Source organism: Fukomys damarensis, unplaced genomic scaffold (genome assembly GCF_012274545.1).
Source record: "Fukomys damarensis isolate Sample0158 unplaced genomic scaffold, DMR_v1.0_HiC HiC_scaffold_14, whole genome shotgun sequence".
Lineage (NCBI taxonomy): Eukaryota > Metazoa > Chordata > Mammalia > Rodentia > Bathyergidae > Fukomys > Fukomys damarensis.
The window spans coordinates 22,533,616-22,557,030 of NW_022900926.1; the positions used below are offsets into that span (position 1 = coordinate 22,533,616).

The following is a 23,415-nucleotide window of genomic DNA, read 5'->3' on the forward strand; positions in this document are numbered from 1 at the left end:
AAAACCTAATGGATGGGAATGGCAGAGGAGAGTTACTTCCCCTATGGCTGTCAGGGAATAGAGGGGGTATGAGAGCAAGGAAAGCCCTGGTGACACACTTTAAAATGTCCCCTGACCCATTCTCTTCACTAGGCTCTGCCTGCTATTGGCCCATTGAGCTGTGAACTCATCAATGGATTAGTCTGCTGATGAGATCAGCACCCATACAATCCAGTCACCTCTCTAGGCCCCACATCTGAATGTGGCTGCACTTGGAATCCAGCCCTAAATACATGAGTCTTTGGGGTATCCTTCATATTTAAATCAACATTTTAAGGGTTCATATTAAAAGTTTGTAATTTAAATTTTATGATTTCAATATGTGACGCGTATCAATTTAAAAATAGATTTGATATATAGGTATTGTTTCCATTTAGTCTTACAATGTAAAGCACAATTTTTTCAGGATAATTTACAATAATTAAAATATCAAAGACGGCTGAGGTTGGAGAGGCTATTGCCAACTTTGATAGAATGTTATATTCTGCCGTATTAAGGTAATTAACAGCATAGTAATTTCAGTTTTCCTTACCGCACAAAATTTAAGGCTTGGCTCACGAGGCTAATGGGGTTCCATTGGGCAGTTGGCAAGATTTGAGTGCACACTTCTAGCTTTTGTCCAGTGCTTTGTCTCCATTAGTTAATTGCAAAACTGCCTGGCTTTGGTGTAATAAGATAAAATCTGTTCTGGTCCATGGCATTACCTATAAGGAAATTTATTAGTGGTTCTTGGAAAATCTTTTTAGCTACATAGCAAAATGAAAGATTCATGTCTAGCATTTGTAATAAAGTAGGTGATAAGCTGTTTCCATTAGTCCCTAAATAGCAATTGGGACAAATCAACCTGCTTAATGTTGGTTTTTGTGAGTAGAAAGAAGAGGGGCTGTGTTTGACAGGTGCCAGAACTCCAGATCCCAAATTAGGCAATGCCCATTCCCTGGAGAGCAGGTCAAGTTTAAGGTTTTATCTTTATTAGTGACTACAGTGACCCACTATGGACTGGAGAGGCTTGAGCAGTCTATCCCAGCAAACTAAAAACTGACCTCGATCTAAGGAAAGAGTCCCTCATTGAGAAAACATAGAAAATCAATTTGAGCAGGATAAACACAAAATGAAGGTTTGTATCAGGTTGGGAGGAGTGAACCCAGCCAGTAAGATCTGAGAAAGACACAGTATCCCCACACTACTTGGGAGCCATGCCCCCCCCCCCACTTTGGGGCCGGTACCGGGGATCCAACTCTGGACCTTGCGTTTGAGAGGCAGGTGGCAGAACCACAGCCAAATCCCTGGCCCAGGAGCCATGTCTCCTAAAAGTTCAGAAAAATTCAGTGTAAAAGCAGTAGAAAGTGTTTAAATCTCCCAACAGGTTGTCCAAATGTAATATGAATGCTTTAATAAAGTAGGAAGGATCAGAAGAATTGAAAAAATTAAAAACATTCATAGATGCACCTGACCTGGGCCCATATTGCTGCCCAAGTCTGAATTGGAATATTGAGCCATGTTAATAGTGCAACCATAGTGGTTCCTTTTTTTTTTTTCTTTTCTTTTCTTTTTCATTTTCTTGGTCAGTTTCATTGTGGCCCCTTTTAATATGCTGTGTTGGATAAGAGCCTGGAAAGGGAGAAGGTTATAAAGTCATGATTTATTCACTTAGGGAAAAAGAGGGCAAGGCATTTGAGGAAATTGTGATCTCATTTCCTTGTAGTTTCTGATCCATTTGACTTTTTGACGTTTGCCCTCACCTTTCCACTCTTCATCTGTTCCCAGTTCAGACTACTGGCTATAGCACTTGAAAGCACCGTCATCGTTCTGCCAATGTTAACCTCAAATAATTCTTGATCATGTTTTCTCTTTTCCCATATCCAATTATTTTCAACAAGTAGACTGAATAGGTATTTTATAACTAGGTATTGTATGTTATAAATGGTACTCAGAGAAAGCCTCTCAGACTGGTCCTACAACGTAATCTCCAGGAGAAAAATGACCTGCATTTTCCCGAGTTTAGAATGGTGCCCGGAAAATAGTAGAGGTCCAATATTAGTTGAATTAATAAATGATAATAAATTAAGCTCCCCACATTATGTAAGTAAGCAGGCACAATTTTGTTTTTATGACATAATCCAGGGTGGCCTGAGAATCACTACGTAGCCTAGGTGGACTCAAACTTCGAGCCCCGTATGCTCCACCACACCCTGCTACGAAGGAATATTAAATACTGCGAAGCTGCAAACCTTTAGTAGCCTAGGCGTTTAACAGAGTTCGCCGAATGACTAATCAATCACGACTTTGTGGCAGGTGAATTTTAGAGGGCAGGCCCCCTTATCGCCCAACCAGCCCCGCTGGCTGTCCGTAGTGGTCAGCTAAAGCCGGGTCTACACCGATATTCAAGCGCCCCGGGAAACCCTAAAAACCCAACCTGAGCGAGATTCCCCGTCCCAGACCTGCCTGTCCCGCCCGCCAGCTTCCTATTGGCTTCTATTGGCTGCCTCGCGCGAAGCCGGCCCTTGGGAAGGAGAAGAAGCGAGCTTCCAAGGCCTGCGGGAATCGCTATAACTGCCTGACGTCATCCAACGCCCAATCAGAAGGAGCAGTCTTCAGTTTTGTCCAATGAGATCGGGCTCGGGTCACGGCCCGCGGAGTTTAATTTTCCGTCCAGGAACGCGGAAGTGGCGAGCCCGTCCGGAGGCCGCAAGGCTGTCAGAGTTGGTGTGGAAAGTCGGGCTGCCCTTCCCGCGGAATCACCCAGGCTGAGTGCAGTGCTCCAGGGCGGATCCCCGGACGGCCCAGGTCCTTCGCGCCTGTGACTCACAGGCCATGCATGGGCAGGTTCAGTGTTGACTTCTGCACGCTTCCTCATTAGCACTCGCCACGCTGAAATTCTTCGCTCGAGGGTGCGAATTCGGAGCCTCGCTTCTATAACGCCCGCCGCTTCCTGATCCCGTGGTTGCCCGAGGCTCGACTCTGGAGGAGGTGAGCAAGGCTATAATGCTGGGTTTGGCGACACCCTGAGAAAGCGAGTGACACGACTGGGCTCTGGTCGCACCTTGTTACCAGCTGAGTGACTAAGTTGTGTCACTTTCGCTTTCATGTTCATCTTTGTCTTTAAAGCGAGCTCGGAGGGATGGTACTCCGCCCTGTAGAGAGAGCTACAGTTCTTTTGTTAAACTGTGAGTCAGACCCCTGTTTTCTTTCCAGGGTCTGTTATAATGACCTCTTACCTGAGAATCTGCCTAGAGTTACCAGGGCAGTGAGCTTCGCCGTCGCACATTAATTTGAAACCTTCCATGCCAGGCCTTTTTTGTAGACTCAGTGATCCTGTGAGTTTTTTGTTTGTTTTTGTACCGGGGATCATACTTGGGTCCTTGTGCTTGCGAGGCAGGCGATGGAACCTCTAAGCTAAACCCCCGGCCCTATTAAGATTTTAATATAATTTAAAAGACAAATTAGTTTCCTCACCGCTGCACCGCTTTTTCTTTGTTTCCGTCACTGTAATGCCAGCCAGGGAAAATTAGTTGATGTTGTAATGAGTAATGAAAGCTCTCTTCTAAATTTATTAATACAATTTATATGCAATTATTTGTCAGGAGTAATATTTTCAAAAAATTTCAACAAGGTGCGAAGAAGCTGATGATGTTTCCTTAAATTTGCTTCACCAATGTCTCTCCTGTTGAGTATCTTAAGAGGAATGCTGGCGTATTTGGGTTTTCCCATAGATCAGGTAAATATTTTTTAATGGTTTTGGATGAATCTTCTTTCTTCTTGGGTCCCATTTTAAAGATGATTTATGTGCGTTTAAGGCCCAATTGTTACTTCTCTTCAGGTGGGTCAAAGGTTAGTTCTCAATAGTATAGCTTTGATAATGAGTCAAGAAAGGAGGGGTGGAGATAAAGTATAGTGTTGGTGGTACACACCTGTAATCCTAAGACTCCAGGGGGCTGAAGGATTGCAGGTTGGACCCCACCCAGCCTGGACATATTAGCACCTTAACGAGACCCTGTCTCAAAATATAAGAGCTGGGGATGTAGCTCAATGCAGAGGCCCTGGATTCAATCCCCAGTACTGCAAAACAAGTGTGGGTGGCTAAGATTAATCCATTCACCTTCTAGATCCAATGCCTATCCTCCTAGAAGATAGAAAGGAAGCAAAATAAAAATATAGGTGTGACCTTCACAGAAATAAGTTTATTATATAGATAAGTAAAACTTTAAGGTAATTGGTGAACAAATTTGTGTTTGAACATAGAATGGTAGCTTATACTCAACAAATCCAAAGTAAATGAGGGAGAGAGGATGATTTGCGCCTGAGAATTATAAACAAGTCCAATTTTATCTACTTATTAGATATGAGACAATATTCTTGGTTCCACAGATGATAGAAGAGCAATACTTGGTTTTTGTACTCAAGAAGTTTAAAATATGAGAGAAAAGAAACATGCAATTGACTATAAGAAATAAAAAAATAGTATGTGTGTTTACAAAATGGGCAAGTCATCCCTTTGGTGAGGTAAACTAGAAGAGTGGTCAAGCATAATGCTAAGATTTTTTTTTTCTTTTCTTGGTACTTGGGATTGAACTCTGGACCTTGAGCTTGTGAGGCAGATGGTGACACCACTGTGCTAAATCCCAGGCCCCCATAATGCCAAGATTTTAAACCAGAGTAAATTGAAGAATGATGATGCTATTACTATAGGCAACTCATTATGAGCAATGGATTTGAGTAGGGAGAAAAAGTGAGCCAGAGGCGATGTTGGAATATATAAACAGAAATTCGTGGCAGACAATTGGATATATGGTTACAGAGGCTAGGGGAAAAAGAGATTTGGTAGTTGTATGCATTGTTTTGGTATTTGAAGCTATGGACATTGATATCATAATGGGAAATGTCCCTAGATGTTATGGAGGCATTTAAATTTCAGTAATAGGCTGCAGACAAGTATAAAGTAACAGTTGAAGTTTTGCTTATCATTATTAGTACTTTTATGAATTTCAACTGATGGACTTGGAACTAAATTGGAGTAGTTTAAGAATGTTAGGAAGGGAAGCGGCGTCAACAACTGTCTTTCGAAGTTTACTTCAGAAAAGTTTGCTTGAGAAATGAGGCCATCAACTCTAAGGAAGGGGAAGCAGGATTGAATTTTTTCCCTTTTAAAATTAGAGGTAGGAAATGTACCAATAAACTCAATGAAAGCTGAAAAAAAAATTAGAGGTAGGGCCGGGGATTTAGCTCAGTTGTGGTATCACCTGCCCTCGCAAGCGCAAGGACCCAAGTTCGATCCCCGGTACAAAAAAAAAAAAAAAAAAAAATTGGAGATAATTAGAGGTAACTTCAGCATGTTTGCAAGCTCCAGGGGAAGAATTTAAGATACAAATGAGAGTGGATGATTGAGCAATACTATCCTGAAGAAGGTACTTGCATGGGGAATCCAAATAAGCCTTAGGGAGGAGGGAGACAGTTGTATTTTAAAGAATAGATAAAAGTGAGAGGTGGTAGATTTTGAGCAGACAGAAATGCAGTTGAAGTATGTCAAATTGAAAAAGTCTTCAACACAAGGACCTCTGTTGGTGACCTTTAGGATCCCAACTGTAATACCAAACTAAAGGACTATCTTCCGGTTATATGGCATGTTTCTCTTCTAATACTTTTCAAGAGCTGACTTCCAGCATATGTATTCCACTGAATGTAAATAACCCTTACAGTTGTCTTATGACTTGATTTATTTATTCTGCTTTTTACTTTTTCTTTAAAGGAAATTGCAGAAATACTCTCTATTGCTTCATTGCTTGATGCCTTGAAGTTGTCAGGTTTTGTATTTATTTTTTTTGAGATGGTCTTGTTATGTTGTCCAGGCTCATCATGAACTCCTGGCTCAAGTGACCCTCTCTCTTCAGACTCCTGAGTAGCTGGGACTACGCATGTGTGTTGCCATGCCTAGCTGAAATTGTCAACAAAATTGGTTTATGGGGCTTGAACCCAAGCCCTTTGCATTGATTTACATCCCCAGCCTTTTTGAAACATTTTTTACTTTGAGATGCAGTCTTGTTGATTTGCGGTAGGCTGAACTCAAAATTTATGATTCTTCTGCCTCAGCCTTTCAGAATGCTGGCATCACAGGTATATATCACCACATTTGGCTGAGAATGTCAGTTTTTGATTGGGTCAAAAGATGGAAGGGAAGGAAGGCATTTTTTCTGAGTAAAGTTTCTTGGACATTATCAGGAAAAAAGAAAATGAAGTGTGTTGCTTTCTTAAAAGATCAGTTTTTTTTTTTTTTTTTTTTTTTTTTTTTTTTTTTTTGTACTAGGTATTGAACTCGGGACCTTGGCTTTCGAGGCAGGTGGAGGAACCACTGAGCTAAATCCCCGCCCCTAGGTTCACCCCCCGCCATCATGGTGGATTTTGTTTTGTTTTGTTTTGTTTTTGTTTTTTGAGACAGGGTCTCACTATCTAGGTGAGACTGATCTGGAACTCACTATGTAGCCCATGCTGGTCTCGAACTCACAGCAGTCCTCCTGCCTCAGCCTCCCAAGTGCTGGGATTACAGGCGTGTTCCACCACACCCAATTGCAATGGTGGAATTTTAACCAAGGGCCTATACATACTAGACAAGTGCTCTACCACTGAGCTAAACCCTACAATTTCATTGTTTTAAAAAGATAAATATTAAAAGAGTTTGGGCTGGGGATTTAGTGCAGTGGCACCATGCCTGACTTGCAAGCAGAAGGTCTTGAGTTTGATCCCTGGTACTGAAGAAAAAAAAAGTCTTAATTCTTTGAAGAAGATACTGTATGTGGTTCTATATTTTCTTTAAAAAAAATGAATGTTTTTAGGCTGGAGGTTTAGCTCAGTGGCATCAGTGCCTGCCTGGCAAGCTCAAGGTCCTGAGCTATAAATCCCTGGCTCCCTCCCCACCCCAAAGAATGTCATTGATGTTATTGCTTCTTTTACATCTCCTTTTTAGATACATAAACATGTTTAAATGAAGTATTTTTTAAATGAAGCCTTATTTTTAAATAGGTTTTGCTGAGTTGGAAAAATAAGGACTATGGATCGCATCGGAGTATTGTCCGTATTATTGGAAAAATGCTTCCTTTAGAACCCTGTCGAAGACCTAGTTTTGAAGTAAGTCCGTCACCATGCATTGTTTAAGCTGTTTATAAAATGATCTTAGGTGATCTAGGGAGATAGGGTATCTAACAAAGCAAGAAATGTTTCCTGCAAGAACCTCTGGTTTACCCTGGGAGCAAGGCACTTCACATATTCTTTTATTCTTTATTTTTTTCTTTTATATTCAAAAGGTGAATAGGTGTAAGGAACACAAGAGGTGCTTACTTGGTTTAATTTTATTTCTGTTTTGTAATAGATATGATTAACCAGGGGAGAGAATATTGGTATGTGCTTAGAATATAGGATAATATTTTTCTCAGTTATTTTTTCTTGCTAACAGTTGCATATTTTTCTACTGAGTGTTCTTTTTCTTCTCTCTTTTGGATTATTAACTTATTTAATGCCAAGGGGGGTGGGGCACTTGACACTTGTCTTCCCTCAATTTCCTGCAGGGCTCTGACTTTTTTTTTCTTTTTTTCTTTTAGTTGATCCCGCCCTTGAACTCTATAGAGTCTGATAATTGTGGACCTATAGTTCCATCTTTTGCTGATATTTTGTCTGTGGCAAATGATGAAGAAGCCAGTTGCCTTAGATTTCGGTAATTGTTATGCTTATCTTGGGAAGTGGGATATGGGCTGTAACCCGAATGCTTGCACATGTTGAAGTTTGTTCATATCGCTTGAGTTGTTTTGTTCTCTCTGTCTGTGTATGTGCTGTGTCCTACAATATCTTCCTAATAAGGGTGACTTTCTCATTTTTAAGCCAGTTTTTCTTACTATACATTTAACCCTAACAGCAGGCATGAGGGCAGTGAGTCACTTTCATTCTGTGTTCTACACTAGAAATAAAAATTGTTTCTATGAAATACTGTAAATGCTACATTTATTTTATGTATTTAGGCAGAATTTACCTAGGGATTTCTGTGTACTAGACAGTGATGTTAAGTATACAGTGGGCATCTGTATCTCTTGAGAGTTCTGTATAGTTCTCTATCTGTGGGCTCCACATTTGTAGATTCAACCAACCGTGGATCAGAAATATTTGGAAAAAAAGTTCCAGAAGCTCCAAAGAGTGAAACTTGAATTTTTTGTGCTCCAAGTACTATACTGAATCCATGAGAATAAAGTGATGTGTAGGCCTTGTATTAGGAATGACAAGAAATCTAGAGATGATTTGAAGTGTGTAGGAGAATATATGCAGGTTAAATGCCAGTGCTGCACCATTTTATATAAGGGATTTAAGCATTTTTGGATTTTCGTGTTATGAGGGGAACCACCCTGGAACCACTCCCCCATGGATGCTGAAGGACAACTGTCTTTCAACCTTTGGCTGTCATTCCTAGGGAGCTCTAACTTCTGTGTTGTTATAGTCAGTATATGCTGTAAGTATAACGAGCATCAACTATTCAGATGTTTTGACTAAATTTATTATATGTCAGACTGATCTGTCAGTTTTTAAAAAGTTAAAAGACCATGAACTTACCCCCAGTTAACATAATCCTGAACATAAAGCCCTTTTAGTTCCTTGTGTATAATTTCTAAATAAACTTATATTGTATTTAAAGTTAATGGGAGGCTCGGGATTTAGCTCAGTGGTTCCTTCGCCTGCAAGCTCAAAGACCCTAGTTGGATCCCCAGTACCAAAAAAAAAAAAAAAGTTAATGGGTGAACAGTGATAGGGTAGTTACAGTATTTTTGTCTTGCAATCTGAGAACAAGACTTGTTCTCTCATTCTTTGTCTCTCATGGCCATCTGGTGGGGGCCACATTCTGTTCCGTTTGTTGAGAACCCAAAGCTAAGTAAGACGTTGAGTTTATCCTCTAAGTCTGTTCGCTGTTTTTTTTTTTTTTTTTTTTTTTTTTTTTTTTTTCATGAGAGTTTCTTTTCTGACTGAAAATCTCCCTCTTTCTCTGTCCCTCTTCTACCTATAGAAGTAGCACCTGGAAAAGTGAAAAAGAGGAGAAAATTAAAACTTTCCATCCTTCACAAATAGTTTGGAATCCACTGTCATCTGCTCGCAGACAGAACAGACCAGTGAAGAATGGTCTGCCTGTAGATGAAGCTGCAATTAAAAAGATATCTGCCCTTGAAAATGAACTAAGTCTTCTTCGCGCTCAGATTGCTGCAATTGTGGAAATACAGGAGCGGAGAAATGGCACAAACTCTGGTAAGTGTTGTGCTGGATTTCTGTTTCAGCTAGATGATGCTTATCTGGTATTTAAGTCAGTGCAACTAAGTAAGAGCTATGCAGAGCAGTGTATGTATCAGACACTTAAAATTGTTTGATGTTTTTTCAAAATAAATCAAGATACATTTATAATGAAGGTGATAGCGTTGGCACAAAGAAGAGCTATATTGCTAGAGATTATATTACTAAAGATTGTATTTTTTTGTAGTATTAAAAAGTCTTTAAGGGCCAGGGATAAGGGTCAGGGATTTAGCTCAGTGGTGCCGCAAGCGCAAGGACCAGAGTTTTTTTTTTAAAGGTTTTAAAAAAGTCTTCTAAGTAAGCTTTTCTAGCCTTTCAGAAAAGCACTGGTGATCGAAGAAGAATGCATTGATTTGAAAGAAGAAAATAGGTTTGAGGCCTCATGTATTTGTAATTTTTAATTGCTGCTGAACTTCCACTAATTGAAGTGAATAATATTTTCCACTTGATCTTCTCTTATATTTTTACAGATGTAACTTCCTTTACACATAAGATTTTAAGCAGCATAGGGACTGAACACTTTTCACAACAGATTTGGTCATGACCTACATGTAAATATGTGAAAAAATATTAATTATATAATTCAAAGTACATACACATGTAACTGATGCAAGTAATATACAGTATATATTTTAAACATATGCATTATATTATATGTAATGATTTATATAAATACATAATAATAAAATTCTATACACAATTTTTTCTTAAGTATGTTTACCCGCAGTTTTTCAGGAGCAGATCTGTTGTGAAAAAGTTAAATAATTTATACCCATTTTAAATTCTTGCCTAGAAAATAATATGCTTGTTTGTCTAGTTTCATTTGAGAGTGGATGCAGCAGTTTGAGTATATAACTACAAATGACCATGTTTTAGCTTTTTAGAATGGAGAATGACATTCAAATTTTATATGAATTACTCAAAAAATGCCTCATTTCTTCTTTAAAATACATGGTAATGGTTTATACTTTATCTGGATGTCCCCTCAAAAATACAGCAGTAGGGCTTTTGAAAGGTGACTGAGGGCTGGAGATTTAGCTCGGTGGTTTCACTGCCTGCCTTGCAAGCTGAAGGACCTGAGTTCGATCCCCAGTACCAAAAAAAAGAAAAAAAAAAAAGGTGATTGAATCGCAGGGAACACTGTAGCTAGCTTGCTGTTGAGAGGTGAGGTCTGGTCACAAGGGGTGGAGTCACTGACAGTGGCCACGAGGAGAGCAGCTGCCTTCCCAGACAGGCCCTTCCACCTTGCAGTTTCTGTGTCCGAGCCTGCCACGTGTGGACTGACCTCTAAAAACGTGAGCCTGAGTAAACCTCGCCACTTTTGAGTCGTGGGTATTATGTCCCAGTGACAAGAAAATGACTAAGACATTGGATTTTCCTCTGTCTCTCTTAGGGGCCTACACTGAGGATTTCTAATTAAATTAAGATGAATTTACAGTTTGGCTTGACACAAATAATTAAGCAGATGGGATTATTTATCACTGCTGGCTAGCACATCACTATTTCAGCAGCATTATAGAAAGTGTTCTGTTCTAGTTCTTAGTAGTGTAGTATATGATGCTAGCATTCGACATATTTTTTTCAACAAATGACTTTGTTTTTAGGCTTTTCAGATTTGAATGATGTTCCCAGCAGTGCGGGACAGATTCCTTCATCAGGGGCGGCTCAGCCATGTGTGGAACCAGATCCGAGCTCAGTGTCTTCTCCTCCTCCTCCACCACCCCTTCCCCCTCAGTTTCCTCCTTTCCCGCCTCCACATTTTCTTCCCTCACAACCAGAATCTGCAGTTGGTGACTCAGATAATCCAGCTACTGAAATGCAAAAGCAGCACCCAGGTGCTAGTAAGATGAATTATAGTCATCATTCAAAAAGCTGGAGAAAGAAAGATGTTCCGAGTATGTCAGATGTTCTAAAGGATCTGAATAAGGTCAAGCTTCGCGCTATTGAGCGGTACGTGGTCATGATCTGACAAATACACTGAAATTTTGTGAGTGATGTTTTTAAAAAATTATGTGTATAAGGAGTAGTATTCCTAATGTTCTACAATGGGGAGACATACAATTACAATGTCAAAAACTAATAAAAGATGTTTCAAAATTATGGAAGGATGACAATAGAAGAAATAGCCAAAAAGAATTGAGAATGATTTAGGTCTGGAAAGGGTATTTAGGAGTTAGGAGGAATAAGAAAGAAAATATCTTTGTCAGCTTTCAAACACATAATATTTTAAAACATAGCTTTTATTTATTTGTTTTTAGTACTGGGGATCGAACTTGGGACCTTACATTTGCGAGTCAGGTGGCGGAACCACTCAGCTAAATCCCTGGCCTTAAAACATAGCTTTTAAATATTTCTTTAAAATTTTCTAACCCCTGGAAAATTAGAAAATTAAAAATAAAGATTTTTAGCACAGTGGTATTCAAGGATTCCCAAATCAGAGTGAGATTGTGGTAGAGGCCAACCCTCATGGTTTCTTGGCTTTCTGTTTCTAAAATCATTGTGCCTGTGAAATACCTTATTTCCTGGCAGAAATCTCTTGAAGACTGATTATATTATGTAATGCTTGTGTTCTTGCTTTGCTTGTCAACAAGGAGCTACAGTTTAAGTTTTAATTTATTCAATGTTTGTTTAAAAAAAAAAAACAGGTCACCCGGCGGTAGACCCATTCATAAGAGGAAAAGACAGAGTTCACAATGGGATCCAGTGTCTGTAATATCACAGGCACTGAAGCAAAAATTTGCATTTCAAGCGGATGATTCCTTTGACAAAGAAAATAGATCTTGGGAGTCTTCTCCATTTTCTAGTCCAGAAACTTCAAGGGTGAGCTACAGTGATATAAAATTAACTTTAAAGTTTTTCTCAATTGTGCTTTTCACAATATAGTTTTATATTCAAGTTCTCTTTAAGTAATTATGCAGAATGTAGTATACATTGTTGACTGTATTGATCTTTCTGTTGTTAGTTTCACATGGTCATTTTCACCTTTAGCTGATAATGAAATAAAACATTTGACTTGAAAAATATCTGTGCATAATGGGTCATCCTAGAGAGGGGCTAATTTGATGTTGTCTGAAACTGAGAGGATCAAGAAAGAACTTTTCAATAAAGTCACCATCAAACAGGACTACTCCAGTATTTTTCACAGTCAAATATAAACACTTGGGATTATGTCGTTGAATAGAATGTTAACTCTGCTTTGGAGTCATAGGTATCTTTAGTGATCATGGTGCTTAAAAGGACACGTGTTGGAGGGTGATTTTCACATCTCATAATTTAGTTGAGGCTGAACATAACAATAAGCCTTGGGAACGAGAGGAGAAGGGAAGGGCAGTGGTGTATAAAGTCGGGTGGGTAGCGCTGAGGAGTGACAGACACCAGCAGAGGTGGGGACTGGACAGCTGCAATGCACACAACCATTCAAAGAGCATAGTGTGGTGGGAGAATTCGTCCCATTTCCATTCCAGTGTGCGTGAGCTCTGAGGGTTGTGTATTATGTGTGTGTTCTGTGTCTGAAGTTTAGTGTGTCGATTCAGAAGGTGATACTTGTTCAACTGTATGCAAAAAAGTATGGAGTTTGCTTTAGAATTGTTACCACCAAAATGCAAATGTTTCTAAAATCACCATTTCTAACATTTGAGTACTAATGTATAACTTGGAAAGTACTTCTTTTTACTTATTTTATGATCTTTTTATTTATCTTTCTGAAAAAGGAAAAAGAATATCACTTGTTTTCTACACAAGAAAAATAAACCTCTTGGTGCACTTATTCCCTACTCTGAGGAGAAAGCAGAGACCAGAACTTGGTTCATTACAATTCTAGAATGTGGAAAAACCTTCTATTATTCCAAGAAATTCACTTAGATGGAACACACTCTTTCTCAGTGATATCATAGCACCAGATGTCACTGGCTACTGGGCCTCAAATAGTAGCTGATGGGGTGCTCAGTTTGTGTGGCTGCTTTCTTGCTTACTTGTGTGTCCCTGGCTGTGAGCTCAGTGCCTGACACAGCTAACTCTCAAATCACTATCGGTTGTTGAATGAGTTAAACCTCAAGGGGTCATCTGATGTAGTCTTGTCATTCTTTTTTTACATTCCAGTAATTTCTGTGCTGATGTGTGCTTTATTCCAGTTTGGACATCACATTTCACAGGCGGAGGGACAGTGATCAAGGGGAAGAACTGATAAGCACAGAGTTGTTGACCAAGGTCTCAAAAGCTGTGTCTACACTTGGAAGGAAAGATGCAGAAACATTCTGGCCAGCCTTTTGCACCTTTCAAAGGATCACATCTTCTGTTAAGTGAGGTTGAATGATGCTGTGGACTGAGAGATATCTGTGGTCAGCTTGAGGGAGACTGTTTTGGGAAAAGTTAAAAAAGAAAACCAGTTTCTGGCTTTGGAAGATCCAGTAGTTAACTGACCCGTAATCCTTGTATTTTAGTATCACTGAAAGCTGAATATATACTTCAGTGATTTTCTTGAGCAATTATGACTTCCTTATTTAAGAATCTTTTAAATCTTTTAAATGGTTTATTTGGCTTCCAAAAACTTGATTTTCAGAGGATAAGAATATAATTTTTCAGGCCGGGGATTTAGCTCAGTGGTTCCACTGTTTGCTTCACAAGAGCAAGGGCTTGAGTTTGATCCCCGGTCAAAAAATAAATAAAAAAGATGATAATTTTTCATTAAGATAGTCATTGTTTTAACCATATATGGATAAACATTCTAAAACCTATTCCTGAGGTAATAGTCTTAGAATTTGACTTTCAAGTGCTATAAAGGTGTTGTCCATATTTGCTGTATAAATACATGGCTGGCATTTCTGTTTCCTTTGGTCATTGATAGAGTTTTACTCTTTTCCTTTGTAAATAGATGGTATAATAAATATGCCTCTTCAATTTATGTCTTTTTTCATTTCCTCATTGTTTATATCTGTTTGGTTTTTTAATGGTTTTTTTATTAGTACATGTTTGCAACACAATGAATACTCAGCTTGTGTCTTGTAGCAATTCAAATGCATATTTTTCTCACTATTTCATAAAGTCTGAGTGAGAGGGAATTCTGTAGTTACTGAGTTTCTTGGGAAATACAAATGAAAAACATAAGTTTGCAATAAGCAATGTGATGCAGAAACTTACCTGTTTCACTGCATCAGTGCAGCAGCCAGGGCGTCTGCAACTATCTAGTGGGTCAGCACCCACTCGTTTTGCTAGGTTCTGCACATTCAGAAAGGCCCAGGTTGCCCACTGTGTTCTTGGTGCGGGAGAGGATTGGTGCCTTCCTCCATCTTCATTTCCAACTCCATTTTCCCTGCACCTTTGTTAGGACTAGCCAGTGCGGTGGTGTGTGTGTGTATATGTATGTACTTTTTGCAGTACTGGGCATTGCACCCCAGGCTTTGGCACTGAGCTATGGCCCTAGACTGTTTTTTGTTTTTGAGACCAGGTCTTGTTAAATTGCCCAGGCTGTGTTTGAACTTGTGATCCTTCTGCCTTGACTTCCCAGAGTGCTGGCATTACAGGTGCCCACCACCATGTAGAAGTTATGACTGTGAGGGAGAGGTATGGAAGGAAGCTTAAAGGATGTGTAAAGCGCAAACAGTTTTAACAAGAAACCGGAAGAGGAAAAAAATTCTTAGAGATGAAGTTTTCTGTATTTACCACGTGAGGGCAGTATAACACCAAGTGCAACCAGGCTGCTGACAATCCTTTACTTTTGGATGACAAGTTTTTAACAATTACAGTAAAGCAAGATTGGATTAAGTATTAATTACAAAAGCAGCTTATAAAGGACATTCATCAATTAAAATAACCATCTCCTTGGATCTGAAACTACTCATATCGTCAGACAAATTCAGTTCTTTCCCCAGAAAATATTCTATAAAATTCAGTGATGAAAGCAAGGGATAGTATTATTTCATTGTTAAACCTTAAGATTGCAGTGAGATTCCTCCAAGTCTTCAGCTGAAGTACAACTATTGCATTCCTAGAGGAAAGCACAGGATTATTTATGCTTATGATAGTTTTTGCTTGTATCTTAATAAAGACTGGTAGATTAAAGAGATGCAATTTTGGGGGCCAGGGATTTAGCTCAGTGGTTCCACTGTCTGCCTTGCAAGCGTAAGGTGCTAAGTTCTATCTATGGTATCACAAAAGAACAAAACAAAATTTTTATTAGGTACTCCAAGACTTATACAGTACATGAAAATAAATGCTTCCAAAGATACTGTTACTGTTTAGAAGATCATCTTGCCCGGATTTTTCATTTTAGCCCATCATCTTCCTAAACAGAATTAAGCCCAAACTTGATCGTGACTTGTGGTATTAGCAGTTTCAGACACAGGTTACTGTGGCACAGCATTGTGATGTGTGGCACCAAAGCCGGCCTGCCAGGCTCTGTTCCGTGAGGTTTCAACCTTTGGCATCACACTTTGGAACCCTCAGTTTTCCCCTCTGGGTTCAGGTTTCCAGCCTTGCCCTAAACAGGTTGTAGCAGGGATTGTGCCATGCCCACTTCTGCCAGTCCTCCTCCCTGGAGGCCCCTCTGCTGTCTTTTATACTCTTGGTATCTGTGGTCAGATGAGGGAATTTAGCGGCGAAATTCATTAAACATTTGATTGGTGCTAGGCACGGTGCTAGGCACTTTACAGCATTAATTTGTGAAATATTCCTGGTAGCCTATGACAGAGGTGCAGTCATGATCTCTTACAGAACAGACACTGAAAACAGGAAAGTTCTTTTCCCCAAGTCCCCTAGGAAGCTTCTAAACTGAGGCTGAAACCTGGGCTACTCAGAATGAGCCACGTCTCCCCAGGGGCCAGCCCATCGCCTCTGAGGTCATAGTGTTGCCCAAGCTCAGGACCAGCACCCAACTCCCCCCACCCGCAGAGTGGCTCGCTGGCTTAACCGTCTTGGGGCTTGCGGTTTCCACCATGTGGGAAATCCTAGTACTCCACAACATGGTGTGAAATGTGTATTTCTCAGAAGCCTTTCCCTACCCCTGCTCCCCCATTTGGCTTCATACATGTAGAAGTGTGTGCCTCTGTCTTATGGACTCTTGCGCCTAACATGGTTTCCAGATCTGTCACTCTCCAATTGCACTGGGCCCTTTGGAGCAACTTGAGGATAGGTACTGGGCCTTACTCATCGAATTTCCTTAGATATCCAAACAAAAACAATTATAGCTAACAGGGTGCACTTCAGTGTGTTAAGAATGGCATTGAATTCTAGCACCCTGGAAGCTGAGGTAAGAGGATTTCAAGTTTGAGCCCAGTCTGTGCAACTTAGCTAGACTCTTGTCAAAGCAAAACAAAACAAAACAAAACAAAAAAAAACCCCCAAAACAAAAACAACAAAAACAAAAAACAAGAAAAGGGATGTGGCTCAGTGTGAAGGCCCCTGGAAATCCCCAGTGAGACCCCTCCCCAAAACAATGATGCAAGTACATAGTTTATCTCATCTCAGTTAAGCACCAGCATTGGAAAAAGATGTGATTACAGTAGCTGCAGGCTACAGATGAAGAAAAACAGCAATAACGTCAGCTGGCCTAAGGTCTGTTGCTACCAAGTAGAAGAGCCAAGACTGGACCCTGGGTCTTCTGACTTTAGAGCCTGTGCATGTGACTTTTAGGCTCTGTGTCCTCTCGACACGTGGGATAGAAAGAGACTTTCCATAAGCATGTTTAGTCAGAGTGATATCTGTGATTAGCAACAGAATTTATCCAATAGCATAGGGAGTGATGCAGGTGAAGCGCTCAAGTTCACCTAGTTAGAAGGTTTCAGAGCTGGGATTTAAACCAGTCTGACTGAGGCCAGGGTGCTTGCTCTCAGTACCCATGGCCCTGGTTTGACATGAAGGCACTCTGGAAGGCCTAGCATCCTTAGCTAGGTCTGTCAGCCGGAAGCCACTGATGCCTGGACCATCTAGTGGGTGGGGTGGCCCTTGGGCTCTAACCAGGACCAGCAGTCAGCTCTGGGCCCTCACCACACTGGACCTGCTGAGGAGGTAACTGTTGGGCCGGATTTCTCCCTTCGGCTAGGTCTGTGTCCCTGCTTGTGTCATGAAAGTGACTGCCCAAGAACTGCCCGAGTCTTTGGGAAACTACTTCATTAAGAGTAATTATTTCACCTTTGAGCATGAATTTGATTTTTGGAAATAGCCAAGTAGTTACCAACCCTTACGAATGAGTGGATGACCAAACCAGGTGACGTCATGAGTGGTTACAAATGAGGTGCGACTTTCAAGTAATTCAAGTGATTTTCTTGTAAGCCTTGTAATCTGGCTCTGGAGGCATTTCCGAAAGACTGGTTCCAAAAATATTTTGTGCAATGAGCACATTAGCTGTGTTACCCAAAGACAATGCTCATTTTATTTTATTTTTGGTGGTGCTGGGGATAAAACCCAGAGTCTCATGCATGCCAGGTAAGTTATATCCCCAGCCCAGAATACTCTTTAAATTATGGAATCTCTGTTAAGAGTGCTGATGAAGCAACCGTAAAATCTTAAGAATCCCCAATGTATTTTGTGATTTATATTACCTGGACAGCGTTTGGTCTCAAGAATTAAAATTAGTTTTAATAGATAATCAGGTAAAATTTTGGATGAAGATAAAAACATTTTTAGCTAGTTAGGTCAAAAGCAGATCCCAACAATGAATGTAACTGTACTGTATCCCTAAAATGTACCAATAAACTCAATTAAAGCTGGAAAAAAAAAAAGCAGACTAGGTGAATAGAAGCTATTGAAATATTGTGTAATAAATGCAGAGAATGTAGTTTTCCTATGTTCATTAAGAAGTTCATGAGACTTTTATACCAATCCGTTAGTTTCTATTCAAACTGAATATTACAAACAAATTTAGTTACTAAAAAAGCAAATGCAAGGTTTGTACGATTATTTCTCCTCCTCCAATGGCACATGCATGCTGCTGGGAATCTCGAATCCCGTGAATTATTGGCACCAGGGAAAATCGATGTAAACTGAGTGAAGTGTTTTGCTGACTTTCACAAGTCTTTGAGGGGTTTGCCTTCTAGTTGCTTTGTTGAACATCAGATTCATAGTTTTTAGTGCAGCTTTATTTTACAGGGATTCTCACTTTTGCCTCTTCCAACCCGATTTCAGATCTAGAGTTTTCGGCAATAATATTAAAATGATTTCACATTCTTTTTATGATAGCCGTTTGTCTCCTTTTTTCTGTCTCAAATCACAGGGAGAGCCTGAGTAAGAATGCAGATGGTCGTGGGCACCTGGACAGCCAGACCTTACCTGACCCTCTGTATTGGGCTGGTTTAGCTACACCTTTAACTTCCGTGGGCCTCAATTTCCTTTTCCATTAGGGTCTTTGAAAAACCCTGATATTCACAAGATATAAAAATGTGTATTTTCATCGTATTTGAGATGAGGTCTCACTATGTAGCCTAGGCTGACCTCCAACTCACAATCTTCCTGCCTCAGCCTCCTGAGTGCTCCATTGATTCCTAGAATGTCAATGATCCCTCAAGGACAATGAACCATGAAACACTTCTATTTCATAATTATGCCTGTAAAATAATTATAGTAGCTTGTTCTGGAAAATGAGAGGGAAGCATGAATTTGTATTTTGGCATTTATGAATTCGTTGGTATATACACCTCCTTATAAGAGCTCAGGTGTTAGTAGTGTGTAAGTACGAAACTGGGTGATCTTTGCTTACAGCAGTATCTCTGGCATCCTGAAAAAAGCCTAATTCTAAAATACCTGCTGTATTCCAGGTGACAATGCTAGATTTAAAATAAAATATCTTTAAAGCTCACTTATACTGAAGCTCTCACCTTGGCTTATGATTATCAAATGATTAGTTAAAACTTCATTTAAAATATACCTGGTTGGGTGGGTATAGAACTTGATCTATTTTCTTACGGTTTTCTGCTCCAAGACACTTACCTAGGCTATATTTTGAAGATCAAAGATGATCTTTGCCTTGTCTGCATAGTATTTTTCAGAAATTACTCTTTGCAAAGATATGTGACTTATTTTAAAAATACTTTGTAGTAAGATGCATTGTAGTTCTTTTTTCTTTGACCATGAGGAATGTAAGGATGCTGACTTAAAATGCTAGGATGTTTTCTAGAAAATTTAGAGGGAAATTTATTCATATCATGTTAATCCCAACTATAAGGGAACAAACAATATACGCCAGGAGTGAGATAATTCCTAAACAAGCATGTATCCATCCATCCATCCATCCAGTCCCCACCCCTCCACCCCGGCCAAACAGACAGACAGACAGACAATAAAATGTATACAAATTTAGGTTACAATAATTGTCTTGGTTACTTTTCTCTTGTTGCTGAGACAAAATACCCAACACCCACAAATAAAGGGAGGAAAGGTTTATTTAGCTCACAGTTTGTAGAGGTTTCAGTCCATAATAAGCTGGTTCTGAGGCAGGGTGACTTGGCAAAGGGGCATCACAGAGGAGAAACAATTCATTCCAGGCAGAAGTCAGCAAAAAGAAGCAAGCAAGGGAGGGACCACAGCTTTTTCTATCCTTTATATCTTGTCCAGGCTACTTAGGGTGGGTAGCACTCATACCTTTAATCCTATGCCCTTGAAAAAGCCCCACCTTTGACTGCTTGAGGCTTTGGGGGACATCTAAACACAAGCCACAAGAATAATAGAAGTGGTACCTGCACATAAGAGGAATTCCATTGTGCACTGAACAATTTAGAGGATAGACTAGTGTATCCATTTGGGAATACACACAGAAATTTGCAACAGAGTTTAACCAGGCTGTTGGGGGAATCAAGATGTTACATTTCATGAGGAGTTGGTATAATTTGAAGTATTTGATTTGTAAAAAGAAATGGATGGGAACGAGATAGTTCTCATCCAGAGAGGGTCAGGTCTTAGGTATTACTTAGCATTAGGTAGGTGGGTGGAAGTCAAAAGAAAGCAGATGAAGGCTGAGAGTTAGGAAGAGGTCAGCCTGGAGCTGGATGCATTGTAGACTATGAGGTCCTTGTGTGGATCTTCCCGAGTGATCCTTTGCCGTCCAAAGACTAAATATGTGCTTGACAGAGGAGAGGGAAAGAGTGATTAAGGGACGATGGTGGCTCATGTCTGAAGGGTCTTCAGCTGCAACCCATGGCCCTGTGACCTGGTTCTGACATTAATTTGTGTCTCTTTTGGCATATTCACTTACAGTTGACTAACACAAACATAATAGTAATGGTAATGCAAAGCAGTTTATTATTTTACCATTGTGGTGCTTATTCAATATAATAGAAGTAATGGTAAGCTTAGAAAAAATACTTTTACTTAGAAAAGTCAAAGAACAGGAGGAAATACAGTAGTTCCCCTTTATCTGCAAGTTTCCCTTGTATGGTTTCAGTTATCCAAGACCAACTGATTTGAAAATACTAAATGGAAAATTCCAGAAAGTAAACAAGTCAAAAGTTCTAAATAACTTTCTTTACAGCATATTGTTATAATTATCTATTTATTATCATTTATTGTTAATTTCTCACTGTGCCTAATTCATAAATTAAACTTTCTCATAGGTATGTGTAGGAAAAACTGTACATATAGAGTTTGGTACTATTTGTGTTCTTGGGTATCTGCTGGGGGGAATCTTAAAACAAATCCTTCGAGGGTACAGGAAGACTAATTGCATCAGATTACGCATTATGGAATTTTGGGGGTGCTGTTGATGAGTTTTGCATTTAAATTAGTCTATACCCTGCAGCCTTGGTGTATTTTGAAAAGCAACTTCAAGAAAGTAGTGTTACACTCCTTTTTAGCAATTTCCCCTTCAAAGATTTTTTAGTTTTTTGCTTTTTAAATGGCCTTTGAGTAAAAGAGGAATAAAATTGCCCTATTTTCCTTTGTTAGATTATATTTAGAAGTACATATAGGAATGAAATAAAACTGAGACAATATATAATTTTAAATTTATTAATAGCACCTGAATTGCTAATGCTGTAAAATTATGCGATGTCCAAAAATTGTGTTATTTTAGCTATTTTTATTAGTTGGGGAGATACTTCTATATTTTCTTCTATATTTTCAGCTGGCCTTCTTACCTTGTATAACGCTCACAATGACCTGGAAGTGCAGATATCATTACCAGTCCCACTTTATGATGGAGATTTGGGGGCTTAAGTCACGAGGGAAGTCATGCTCTGTCCAAGCAGCAGGCTTAGGTTCCGCTGTGGACGGTGAATCCCACGTTCCAGACTGAGGGATGGCGCATGAGCAAGAGTCAGCAGGAGAGGACCCTGAGTTCAGTCCTCCACGCAGCAGGTGGGGGTGCCGGTGGGGAAGCGCCAGGAGTAGCGAAAGGAAAAGGGATGAAACTGTGGCTTACAAAATATCACCAGGTCTTTGTGATTCTCCACCTTCAACTTCAACTGTAACCACACCATGTGCTGCTTGGGGAAACCAGCCTTACAAGCGCTTAGTTAATGCTCTGTAGAACGGACAGTCAGGAAATGGGGTCGACCTCATTTTCTGCGTCAGCATTTGTTATCTGAGGTGTATTCCTAGGGTAAAATATTTCCCCTGAAATGGCAGAAAATCTGTTTCTACTTTGAAGATGCCCCCTCTTTGACCTTGCTCCCTAAGCTTCCCCTTTTCTCTAACACAGCTCAGACTCCTACCATGGCCCCAAAAGGGAGGGACTTGGACGCTGGAAGAAAGAACCTAAGAACCCCAGGCATCTGAGGAGGCTGGAGGCGTGGCTAGTAGTCTTTACTATTGCCCAGGGCTTCTTTACAGATACATGTAAACATGGATTTTTAAAAAGTATAACAGCAGCCAGTCATGGTAGCACATAACTATAATCTAGCTTCTTGGGCGACGGAGGCAGGAGGGTCACATGTTCAAAACCAGTCTGGGCAATTTAGTGAGACTCTGTCTCAAACTAAAAAAAAGAGAGGCTGGGGATATAATTTAGTGTGAAGACCCTAGGTTCAACCCCCAATCCTGATGAAAAAGAAATCGCTTTACCCCAAATCAAGAAATGAAAATAAAATTGGGGGACTTCTTGTTAATATGACTAACAGTTTACTGTAGTATTTTGACCTTTCCTTACTTTGTTTTGTTTTTGATATTAGGGATCGAACTTGGGCCCTTGTGCTTATGAGGCCGGCAGTGGAACCAGTGAGCTAAATCCCCAGCCCTGCTTTTTTTGGTGTTATGAGATAACCTAGAGTCAGTGGCCTCCTGCCTTTTAATGCAGCCTTATTGAAAATAATCTATTCACTCTCATGTGTCACCAGCAAGCAAAGCAGAAATGACAGACACTTTCCTTGGGGATTTGGAGAGGACTCAGCTTCTGCCCCAAAAGGCCTACCAGACCATCTTCTCAACAAAAGAGACCTCATTTTCTTCTTTTTATGGCTCTAATCACCCCATACAAACAGTTTGATATTTTACTTTTTCATTGACATTATAATGTAAACATTTTCACTTGTTACTACAGTTTCCATGCCCACAGCTTTTAATGATTATTCACTGAAGGTATGTCCTTTTTTTTTTTTGGTACCGGGGATTGACCTACCTCGGGTCCTTGCATTTACAAGGCAGGTGGTGGAACCACTGAGCTAAATCCCCAGCCCCGGTATGTCCTTTTATGTATCTATTCATCCCACAAATGTTTAAATTTAAATTTAAAATTTTATTTTTTAGAGTTATTCTGAGTTCATAGGCACATGTAAAAATGCAAATATAACAAAAAGATTTATAATAATAGCTGCTCCCCAACTCCCACTCTGGTTTTCCAGGTTCACTTCTCAGAGGCCACTGTGGTTATAAGGTTCCCATGTTTCTTACTGGATGTGGTCTAGGCCTGTGCTGTGTGGACCTACATGTGCGTCTTTCCTTGCTTTGGGCTGTGGGAACTCACTGAGAGGCTTCAGGGCTAGTGTCCTGCCTGGGGCTGCAGCTGCTTAGTGGTGAAGGTAGATTTCTTTTTTCCCCCAGATGCCCACTTGCTAAGCCATGTGCCCTCAGCACAGTCAGAAGTCAGCCTAATAGACACCACTGGTTGTGTGGCTAACTGTTAATGAACTTCAACTAGATGCCTGT

At 40.0% G+C, this 23,415-nt stretch overlaps 1 protein-coding gene across 1 annotated transcript; it reads left to right on the forward strand.

Annotated features, from left to right (window-relative positions):
- Positions 1-1,633: 1,633 nt before the first annotated feature.
- On the forward strand, positions 1,634-14,161 carry Mtfr2 (mitochondrial fission regulator 2). The gene is made up of 8 exons (XM_010626568.2): positions 1,634-3,009; positions 3,624-3,757; positions 7,054-7,158; positions 7,629-7,741; positions 9,074-9,309; positions 10,956-11,301; positions 11,997-12,171; positions 13,482-14,161. The coding sequence occupies exons 2-8, from the start codon at positions 3,695-3,697 to the stop codon at positions 13,515-13,517; spliced, it is 1,074 nt and encodes a 357-aa protein (XP_010624870.1). The 5' UTR covers positions 1,634-3,009; positions 3,624-3,694; the 3' UTR covers positions 13,518-14,161.
- The last annotated feature ends 9,254 nt before the right edge of the window (positions 14,162-23,415 follow it).

Excerpts from the sequence above, each read along its gene's own strand:
- Mtfr2 (XM_010626568.2), top strand. The coding sequence starts at position 3,695 with ATGTCTCTCCTGTTGAGTATCTTAAGAGGAATGCTGGCGTATTTGGGT. Across the intron at positions 7,159-7,628 it reads GTCGAAGACCTAGTTTTGAA|TTGATCCCGCCCTTGAACTC; the intron begins GTAAGTCCGTCA and ends TTTTTCTTTTAG. Across the intron at positions 7,742-9,073 it reads GCCAGTTGCCTTAGATTTCG|AAGTAGCACCTGGAAAAGTG; the intron begins GTAATTGTTATG and ends TTCTACCTATAG.